This window comes from Nelusetta ayraudi, unplaced genomic scaffold (assembly GCF_046127955.1).
Source record: "Nelusetta ayraudi isolate G7.1 ecotype Tasmania unplaced genomic scaffold, CSIRO-AGI_Nayr_v1 ptg000042l, whole genome shotgun sequence".
Classification (NCBI taxonomy): Eukaryota; Metazoa; Chordata; class Actinopteri; order Tetraodontiformes; family Monacanthidae; genus Nelusetta; species Nelusetta ayraudi.
In genome coordinates this window covers 1,410,294-1,420,901 of record NW_027466092.1, presented here as the reverse complement: position 1 = coordinate 1,420,901, position 10,608 = coordinate 1,410,294, and the positions used below count along the sequence as shown (strand labels likewise).

Sequence of the window (10,608 nt, the reverse complement as noted above, 5' to 3'; positions counted from 1 at the left end):
AAGCTTTCAGTTTGTCAGGACAATAAAGTCCCGCGTCACGCTCATATATTGTTGGAACAAACCTTATGCAATTATGATCTAATCAGTATCAGTGTAGTACATTCAAACCCTCACAGAACAGTATTTTTATTCAATGACAGTACCGTGGCCGAGCGGTCTGAGGCGCTATAGCGACTTTCGGCTTTTAATGAATCGAGGGTTCGAATCCCACCACTGCACGACACGTTTTGGCTCATCTGCAACCTGACACTATTCCAAATACCCATGAGTTGTATTGACGCGCCATGTGTCAGTACGTTTAGTAAGTTTTGTCCAATATTCTTCACAAAGTCTTGCTGAGCAGTCACCGGGCTCGCTGTGCATTGTGGGCGCAAGCTCCTCCCCACGTGTCTGTGTGTGGGGAAGAGGCAACAACATGGTATTGCTGGACCACAGCTGGCTGAGCTCGGTTTAATGCTAGAAACTACTCCGGCATCTCAGCCCTGCACATTGGCTGGACACGTTTCGGGCACGGATGAGAAAGCGGAAACTGCCAGCTACAGTGTCCAGGTGATTTTTCTTCTTCTTTAAACTTTGTGTCTAACCCTGTTCGTGTAGACTGGCGTGTTAATTCGGGCCCCGTTATTTTGACTGGCATGTGCATGTTAGCACGCCAGGCTAGCTCGCCGCTACCGAGCTAAAGTTGGTCGGCTAGGCTACGTGAGAGCCGAGCCGGCTACTGTGGCGACGACCGAACTCGTGTGCTCTAATGTTGGTTTTTAATCACACATTTCCTTTGCCCTGTTATTCCTCTACCGACTTCAAATGTTGTGTGATCTAAGAGTATATTTCACCAAGTGCGGGCCCGTGTGTCCATTGATGGAGAGCTTTGATGCTAGCTGGCTAAACTAAAAGTTAACGTTGACGCCGAGTAGTAGACTTTTAAAAAAAAAACGTAATTCCGCTTATTTAGTAGCAGAGTGATCCACAACAAACTTGAATGAGCTCTATACAAGTGTTCATAGTTGCACGATGTTTGCACGCATGGCGAGCGTAAAATGCGGATTTTTACATTGCATTGTCTTGCATCATGTTGGGTTTTATTTTACCTGCCGGTGTTAGCATCACCTGGGTCAGTTTACTACTGTTGCTACAGGCTGTGTGTGGGCTTTTAACTGACACGCTGTCATTGTAGAGTGGGTTCATCATTAACTCTACTATTTGTGTATTGCCAATCTGAAACCACCTAATAGTAAAATCATGCCGGATTCTCGTCTCAGAAGTGCTGAATCACATCGTTCGTGCTGTTCCAGCTGCTCGCTGTGTGTTTTCTAGGTCGGCCTAACAGTGACAGATATGATTTTAAATCTGCCATCGTTGTGGTCCTTCGCTTCCAGATTGGATCTCTGAGCTCCTCTGGTGCACCCCCCCTGTACCAGCATGGCCAGTGGAGATGATGGGGACGACCCCATCATAGAGGAGGTTTGTTTTGCATGTCACAACAAAACCGAAGAAACAAGCCTGATGACAAATATTTTCATGTCTGTGTGTGCCAATTAGCGTGCGTTAATCAGTGCCTAGAATAGCTTGTACTGGTCATATAATTTGGATTGACTGTGAAATGTTGGACTTACAGTTAATGGGAAGTTGACGGTCATATGCTCCCTTAAATTGTCAAAAGGTCACACACCTCTTTATAAAGTTGTGGTGCTTTTAAAATTTAAAAGTTGCACCATGGATTTGTTCTGTCAGTGTAATTTTTTGATTTTGTCTCGCTGTCTTTTAGATCGATGTGTACCTCGCTAAGAGTCTGGCAGAAAAGCTCTATCTCCTCCAGGTAATCTTTGTCATGACGGTGCAGATCAACAGTGCTCTTTGTTTACAGGTTGTTGAACATCAGTCACCCACTAATCACCTTGTCTTGTTCCCCCTGACCCAGTACCCTGTCCGGCCAGCCACTATGACCTACGACGATGTCCAACATTTGGCAGCAAAGATCAAACCGAAGCAGCAAAGGGTACATTTATTTCCTCCATTTGCATTTGAACATCCTTCCTGTTCTACAAAATCTCTCTGATAAAATCGTTTTGCGCATAATGCAGGTGGAGTTGGAAATCGGCGTCAACACACTAAGTCCCAACTACTGTCGGAGCAAAGGAGAGCAGATCGCCTTGAACGTGGATGGGACAGGCTACGATGAAGGCAACACCTACTCAACGTACGTCCGCTGGTTGTCTTGTCAGTCTGTTGTTCCTCAGCAACCTGTCTGACCAGCAGTTCCTCCAGGAGATCACTCTGTATTCGCTGAATACCAAACTCTGACTGTGTGACTGTTGGCTGAGCAGGACTAGCAAATGCAGGAAGCTCTTGCTTTGAATCACTGAGACCTCCGTTCACACTTGGGTTCAATAGTTAGCAAAAGAAGTTGAAAACGATGCATTCCTGCATAAGTCCACCCCCCCGGCAACCAACCCCTAGCGCATGTTAAAGAATGCAGTCAAACCCAGTAATGTTACTTAGTGGGTTTCATTTTCCTGATGCGTGAGGTTTCTTCTTCTCCAGGAAGATGATGGACAAACAGACCTTCTCCTCCATCCAGGCCACCACCAACACCTCCAGATACGCTGCTGCTGTCTTCCGCAAAGGTCTCCTTCACCTCCGTCCCCTCCTTGCTTGTTTTTCTCTTGCTGTATGTGTTTTTTTGTAATTATGTTGCTGGCACTTTTTTTTTTTAAATGGCAGTATCAGTGTTTTGTTTTTTTTTGCTTGTTTCCCCACATTTACTTAAATGCTGAAGATGGGCCTTGTGGCACTCGGTCTGATTTTTTTTTTCTGATTGTGTGATGGCTTTTGTGGACAGGTGAGCTTCACATCACGCCGCTGACAGGAATTCTCCAGATGAGACCTAGCTTCTCTTACCTCGACAAGGCGGACGGAAAAACCAGAGAGAGGGAGGCGGCCAATGAAGGTCTTTCTGTCTGTCTGTTTGTTTGTGTGTACATTTGCCATATTTGATGGGTGTCACGTTATGAGAGTCTTGTCGTGCCCACAGGCGGTGATTCCTCTCAGGATGAAGCTGAGGAAGAAGCCAAAGCCATCACGGTGACATTTCTCCCACGCCTTTCTCTGATTGGCTGCACTGCCGGATGGCCCTGCCTTCTCACCCAGTTGTCGTTGTTCCCCTGCAGGTGAGGTTCGCTCGCCCTGAGTCAGAGCAAGCGCGGCAGAGGCGAATCCAGTCCTACGAGTTCCTCCAGAGGAAACAAGCGGAGGAGCCCTGGATTCACCTGCAGTACCACAGTGCCAAGGTAGGGGGAGTGCCTGCTCTTTTGTTTCTACCTAGAATAAAATTGTTAAAATATAACTGCTGTTCTGTCCTTTCCTGTCCTGTCAGTGGAAGGTCCATCATTTATTTGTTTTTCTCCTGAATTGAATTGAATGTTTTGACTCGCTGTGTTATTTTTGCTTTTTGCTCACTCTGTCTGTCTGTCATTTTAAATACAGGACAGCCGGTCGGAGCATGAGAAGCAGTACCTGTACTGTCAGTCAGCGGACACCTCAGACACAACAGAACTGGTGAAAACTCCAAAGTGAGTGACTGTCTTGAACTCCTGACTGAAGAGCGGGACTGAATAAAATCGTATCGGCAGTGAATCTTCCTGTGACCACGTCCAGACGTTCTCTGCTCTGTCTCTGTCGTCTGTAGGGAGTACCTGAACATGCTGATGCCTCCACTGGCAGAGGAAAAAGTGTAAGTGTGCCACATCCTGTCTGTGACCAAAGTTAAAGGACCATCTCTCCTTCACTGAGTTTCTGTGTCTGTCTATGTGTGGCAGTGTGAAGCCTGTTGGTCCCAGCAATGTGCTCTCCATGGCCCAGCTGCGCACTCTGCCCCTGGTGGACCAGGTCAGGACTCTAATGAAGAACGGTAGGTTGCCGCACAACCGTGTGGTCAGAGTTCACCGCAAGGGATTTTTAAGGTTAATTCAGGCCAATAAACAAGAGAAAGAAGTGATGAAATGATGTGGAAGTGTGTGAATAAGAAAAAAGTCCTGTTTGTGCGTGCGTGTGTGTGTCTAGTGAAAGTGATGCCCTTCGCCAACCTGATGGGGCTGCTCGCCTCCGGCACAGACTCGACTGCGGTACTGCGGTGCATCCAGCAGGTGGCGCTGCTGGTTCAGGGGAACTGGGTGGTGAAGAGGTGAGACTGATCCAATGAGCTTGGCGAGTTTTCACTCCCAAGGTTTCAGATGTAAATTCTCTCCCCTCCTTCCCCTCCCCCACAGCGACGTGCTGTATCCTAAAAACACCTGCAGCCCTCACAGTGGTGTTCCTGCAGAGGTGCTCTGCCGCGGCAGAGACTTTGTGGTGAGATGCTGCTGCTGCTGCAAGATACTCGTCGTTGTGTTTTTTTACATTTTTGCAATGAAAGAGTAGCGTAGCTTTTTGGTTTTCTTTTAGTTTTTTTTTTTGTGACCCAGTTGCTCCTGTTTGCAGATGTGGAGGTTCACGCAAGAGCGATCTGTAATGAGGAAGGAAGTTGCATCAATCATCAAAGTAAGAATTACAAAATTACAAATGGCACAAACAGTAGCTGCGTTTCCATTACCAGTTTTTTATTGTGAAATGTAGGTTGTCCGCAGTTCTAGTTGTCGTGGAAACGCAGCTAATAACACAGCTATTGATGTGACGCGTTGCATTTGCATCAGTGGTTTTTGTTGGCGCTCCTGTTGAATTAAGCGCCAAACGACTCCAACTTTCAGCGACTTTCAACTCAAGGCTGCAGATAATTTTTTTTAATGCGTTCAGATAAAACACGACTAACGAGCTCTTCCTTCCTCCTGCCTCTGCAAAGCTTCCCCCGGACGATGTCAAAGACTTCCTGGAGCACGTGGCGTCCCCCCGGGTCAACCGGGGCTGGGAGTTCCTGCTGCCCACTGATGTGGACTTTGTGAAGAAGCATCCCGACGTGGCCCACCGGCAGAACATGCTGTGGGTCGGCATCCAGAGCAAGTAGGTCCCACCCACCGGGGGCGGGGAAGCAGGAGGAAGCAGGACAGCCTCATTTCATATTAACAACGTCGGCTCTTTTATTAATGTGTGCCGTGTTCCCTCTCAGGCTGGAGAAGGTCTTCAACTTCTCCAAAGAAGACTTCCTGCCAAAGAGGGGCCCTTCATCTGGTGGGTACAGTACAGCTGCCTGCCAGTCAGGGTGCTTTGTTTTAATATTTAGAAGCCATTTATATGAGTGGTTCCCAAGTGGTGGGGTCTCAGGAACTGACTTGTTTTTCTTTAGAATGAAGTCACGACCCAAATTTATTCCACAAAAATAAAAATGCTAGCCCACTTTCTATCACGTATAGTAAATTAATTCTTGAAATCATTATTATTATTGAATTGTGTGTCCTTCAAAATAAATGCCCAACATTTTCTCTATGAATATATTCAGAAAAGGCAAAAATCTTGGTGCATCTATTTCCTCTGCAGGTGCATTGAAGGGTGACTATTAAATCCAAATTAAACAAAAAAAGACTTCCTGCACACATGGCCAAGTTGAAGAATTTATTGCGACGTTTCAGTTCTACAACTTTTTGATTTTGAAATGAACTCTTTGTTGTCTCTATAAATACATAAAACTGCCATGAAACTGCTCACGAAGCCCAGTCAAAACAGCTCCGCGGCCCACTTTTAAGTCGCGACCCACCAGTTGAGAAGCGTTGACTTATATACCTGACAGCTGATGGATGTGTGTTGCCCCTCTCCCACCCCAGAGTCAGTCCACGTCAGCGGCGAGCAGCGCCTGAAGGTGGCTCAGGACCGTGCGCAGGAGAACCGGCCGTCCCTGCAGAAGGACCTGGACGGCAGACGGCACGTGAAACACGAACCTTCGGGGGACCGGGAGGAACCAATGGACACCTCCTCTTCCTCCTCCTATTCCTCCACCATCATCCCTAATGGTTCAGTCAACGGTTACCTCGGCGGCGGCGCCAGCCTGGGCCAGGCCAACGGGATGGGCGGAGCGCTGTGCCACGCCGCCTCCCTGCAGCTGACGGACTTTGTGACAAAGACTTTCAGGAAGCACTTTGTGGTGACGCTGAACGAGTTCAAGCGGCTCTTCCACCTTCACCTGGCCTCCATGCCGGTGGGACAGAGCATCTTCTCCTCCATATCGGACCACATGCTCATGGACGCCATGGTGCACTGCCGCTGCAGGCAGATCCTGGTGCCGGTGAGTATCCGCCGAGAATGTCGCCCTCTGCTGGCGGCGTCCGGCTGTTGCTGGACCTCGTGCTTCCAGCAGTTTTTGTTCACTGCTTGACTTTTTTGAAGACTGCGTTTTTAAATTAGGTGTCGGGAGCCGATTCCATCCAGTCATTCACGAATTGGAAATTTCCAGTCAACTTGCGGAATTTTCCGATCCGATTTGTGTCTGCTAGTCAGCTAGCTGGCTGCAAAGTGTGAGAAAGGATTTCCTGAAAGGAGGCGTGACCGTTCGGGAAATCCATTCCACATTTTGCAGCCAGCTAGCAGGCCGGCATTTTAGCGGCACTCTAAAAAAACCTCTACAGATATCCAGTCAGCAGCATATTTAACCTTCTGTTTACAGTGTGGAAGTTCTCTTCTTCAGATTCCTCTTTCAAATGCTTTGTTTTCTTGCAGCCTCAGTTGTTGTTGTACTTGTAGATATTCATTTTGCAGAAGTAATGAGACATAATTTTCTTCTTCTGGTTCCTGGACAGTTGATTTGATTTGCGTCCAGTTGGGTTGATCTCAGGTGTCTTGTGGTTCAGGGTGAAGCAGATGTTTCAAGCTGCCTGATATGCTGGCTTGCATTTGTGGTTGGTGACTGGTCAGTTTAGATCCTCCTCCAGTTTCGATGGTTTGATCCGGGACTCTAACGGTGGTTCTGCTGGTTGTAAAACAGTCGCTGTGTTGAGGCCACCAGAACCTGGTTCTCTGGTTCTCCTCAGGTTTCCAACTGCTGCCCTCTTCTTCTTCTTTGGTCCTTCACTCTGTTTATTAGGAGCAGCCTTGTTTTGACTGGTGTGGTGTTTGCCTGCGGGGTGGGACCAGCTGGTGGGCGTGGCCTGTGTCACACAGCTCGTGTTTCTTCATTAGGTCTCCTGCCAGGCTTGGCCAGGTCCAGGATTAGGTCTTTATCCCATCTCCAGCCTTATGGTTGGAGGATTTAGAGCGTTGTGGTCGGCCTGCTGCCATGCTAGTTATGCAACAGGTGATCAGCCCCTCAGTTAAAGCTCATTAGCACTAAAGCACTCCAACGAAGGCTGATCTGGAATCAGGGAAGCTGTTACTGAGGCTGAAGAACGCTGCAGCTTCAGGCTGGAAGGTGGTGGGTTGGGTCTGGAGGCTGGTCTTCAGGTCTTCAGGGCCTCCTGCCGTCCGACATCCAGACAAAAGATCAACTGAACCAACTGAGAAAAGCAACATCAACGCGTTTCAAAGTCTTTTACATGAAGTTTCAGGTTGAAGGTTCAGGCACCACGTGGTCCTGAAATCTTCTGCGCGACTCAACATGCTGGTTATTATTCCTGTCTTGGTGTGTCAGTTTATTTGGATTGAAGGAGACGTGCGAATTGAGCAGGAGTATGAATCACCTGTTGGTGAGGCTCCTTTTAAAACAGAACTTTAGCGATACAGGCTTTTGAGGTGACAGTAGGTTCTCCAGCTGTTCACGATGCACGTGTGCGGTTCTAAACCAGCCAACTTCAGGATCAATCAGTCCTTCTAACCTTGTTCTTCTCTCTGTGTAGTTTCCTGCTCAGACTAAAGCGGCGCCCGACGAGCAGAAGGTGTTTGCTCTGTGGGAAACCGGCGAGGAGTTCGACAAGGTGAAACCTCCTTTCACAACTTCCTTCCTGTCTCAGTTTTTTTTTCTCAGACCGCAGCTCTGCAGCTGACGGTCATGAGTGATGACTGATGCTGAGTTTTTTCATGGTCAGTAACGTCCTTCAGACAGTAGGGATTTAAAAAGAAAAATATTTGGTTCTGGGGAAAACCTTTTTTTTTTTTATGTTAATCATGATGTAAATACACAGTGTAATGCTTTAATTTTTTGAAATCGCACGTCATTTGTCCCTTCCATGGTCTTGAAGCCGTAGCCTAAACACTCAGGTGCAGCCATCAACCCTCGAGGCACCGCTTTGGCAAAGCACCAATTCAGAGTGTCACGAGTCGCCGCAGAACTGTGGATGAAAGTACATTGAAGAAGCTAAATGGATGGCAACTGAATGCTCTGATCCGTCGTACACCCTATATTTACGTCATAGGAGGAAAAAATATATCATGGGATATGCAGAATACATGCGCTTTAATGTCTTAAGATGAACAAAAGCAAAGTTATTGTGTCTTTGAAGCCCCAAGGTTTTTGGCTCTTTATTGAAATGACTCTTAAAACACTGAAAAAATGGATGAAATACAACGATTTTATGACTAACTGACTATTAATATAATTTCCTGAAGTTCAACGTGCCGTATTTAAAAGCCTAACAGGTTGCAGATGGCCCCTGCGCCGTAGTTTGCCCACGCCTGGTCTAGATGCATTATTTTGCAAGAAATAGTAATACAAAAGCTCATAAAGGAAATTATTTCCCCAATTATGACACTCTGGTGAGAATTGCTATGCATTACTATGGACATGAAAACTTAAAACTTAAAATAGCAAAATTTTAAACAATTAATAGCGGTTTACTATGGAAAATCAGAGATTAATCTTGATTAAAAAAAAAAAATAATTTAACAGCCTTATTATTATCAGTATTATTATTTACCAAAACTATTTTGTTTAAAGTTGAAATGTGTGTGTTGTGTGCAGCACCGCCGGCTGCTGTTGGACCTGTTCAGCAGCAGCTACAAGGTGAAGAGGAGCGCCGTGCAGGCCCGGCTGGCCCAGGAGCTGGGAGACGTCTCCAAGGCCGACGTGGACCGCGTGCTTCACGTAAGGCTGCCGGTCCGCTGCATGAACCTGTTCTGGGTTTTGTGGGGGTTTTTTTTGTTTTTTTTTTGGCTTTTGACGCTGGCGTGTTGTTGCAGGAGTGCTGCAGCAGCCACGCGGGGATGTGGTACCTCAAGGGGACGATCGAGTCGTGACGCTGAGCCGCCGTCCCCTCCTGCACTCACCATCCTCCTCCTCCTCCCGGGTGGGAAGGCAGTCAGGTGGACGACAGCCAATCACAGCTTGGCCAGCCCGAAGGACAATGATCTGTTCCGCTCAAAACATCAGGCTTTTTTTTTTTCCCCAGAGGAAAAAAAAAGTCTCCCGACGTTGAGAGGGTCTGACAGGAGTCAGTTTTTCAGTTGAATTTCTGGATTTGCGCCGTTATGTTTGATTGCTCCCAGATACTGTTACCAAATCAAAATATTGTTTTCTTCCACTGTACTCCTGATCCATCATTAACAAATTTAATATAATTTCAAGGCAACCGACTTCATTTCTTCTCTTTTCACGTCTTCAAATTCAATTTTTATTCTTTTAAATGAGGAGCAGCATGATCCCTTATAGAGGATCTCTCTGACTATCAGGCTCCTTGCCTCTAATTTCTTCAGCCGTGAAACCAAAAGGGAAAATGCACATGAAAAAACAAACAAACAAAAAAAAACTAGCGGTAAAAAAAAAATCAAATAAAAAGTCCTTTATTCTCATGTTGTAAAACTGACTAATTCATGGCCACGTGAAATGTGGTTCTCACCACGTTGCTGTTTGTTGACTGAGTGGAATGTTCGCTGCTCTGGAGTACCAGTGGACCTGATGGATTGTTTGTGGTTGAATGTTGAGTTTGATTGAAATGGAATTTCATTTATAAGAGATGCTGTTTTTTTGATTGAGGCAAAATAAAAAAAATAAATTTTGATTTATTAAGTTGTTATAATTTAGTATAAAGCTGCACACAACCCCACAAAAGGTGTTAGGAAGATGTTCATGGTGACTGGTTGCTGCTGAAATGCTGTTCCGGACGGCGCTGATTATACCTTCATCTTAAAATGATGACACATGATAAACGCCTCCACCTGCTGTAATTGCGTTGTAATAATGTCCAAAACTGCGGAGATAACTGCTAAATGACACCAGAACTCAGTTGTAATAAGTTACCAATGATGATGAGACAAGGTCACATCATTAGTCGCAACCTAGACGCACGCTACGTTTTACAGAGGTGCCTAGTTGCAATACCTGTGCTGCTACATTGCAATAACGCAGTTATTACCTTCTAAGTGTAATGTAACGTACACTGGTGCACTGAAGAGGTCGCATTAATCAGTCAATGCTTTCCGGCCAGGTTATCAGATGTCGGTCATTTATTAACTGAGCTCTTTAATAACTCTTGCAGAAGTGCATGGTTGCCATAATAGTGCTATTACATTGTAATAAGATAGCGATTACTATGTTATTACAATAGTATTACATAAAACTACATTACAAAGCCAATTCATTTGCAATGAGGCAATGGATTTTCAAGAATTTGCATCTGTATGTAGGGGGTGTGCAATAACTGCTCAAGTACATTGCAACCAGGTTGTGAGACACCTGCACAAAACTGTATTAAGATGCAGATTGGCTTGATAATGAAGAAGAAGGAGGAGGAGTGATGATGAGGTCGCAGTAACTATTAT

At 46.1% G+C, this 10,608-nt stretch overlaps 1 protein-coding gene across 1 annotated transcript; it reads left to right on the top strand.

Moving 5' to 3' along the window:
* The first annotated feature begins 207 nt into the window (after positions 1–207).
* polr3e (polymerase (RNA) III (DNA directed) polypeptide E) lies at positions 208–9,852 on the top strand. The gene is made up of 21 exons (XM_076033532.1): positions 208–549; positions 1,377–1,461; positions 1,766–1,816; positions 1,919–1,996; positions 2,082–2,197; positions 2,542–2,624; positions 2,840–2,947; positions 3,032–3,081; positions 3,168–3,287; positions 3,484–3,569; positions 3,686–3,730; positions 3,816–3,907; positions 4,060–4,180; positions 4,266–4,347; positions 4,477–4,536; positions 4,835–4,992; positions 5,099–5,160; positions 5,751–6,208; positions 7,752–7,829; positions 8,813–8,935; positions 9,031–9,852. The coding sequence occupies exons 2-21, from the start codon at positions 1,420–1,422 to the stop codon at positions 9,085–9,087; spliced, it is 2,070 nt and encodes a 689-aa protein (XP_075889647.1). The 5' UTR covers positions 208–549; positions 1,377–1,419; the 3' UTR covers positions 9,088–9,852.
* The last annotated feature ends 756 nt before the right edge of the window (positions 9,853–10,608 follow it).

Bases quoted from the DNA above. Each gene is read 5' to 3' on its own strand.
- polr3e (XM_076033532.1), top strand. From the start codon at position 1,420: ATGGCCAGTGGAGATGATGGGGACGACCCCATCATAGAGGAG. The intron at 3,908-4,059 runs GTAGGTTGCCGC...GTGTGTGTCTAG, and splicing joins CAGGACTCTAATGAAGAACG to TGAAAGTGATGCCCTTCGCC. The intron at 7,830-8,812 runs GTGAAACCTCCT...TGTTGTGTGCAG, and splicing joins CCGGCGAGGAGTTCGACAAG to CACCGCCGGCTGCTGTTGGA.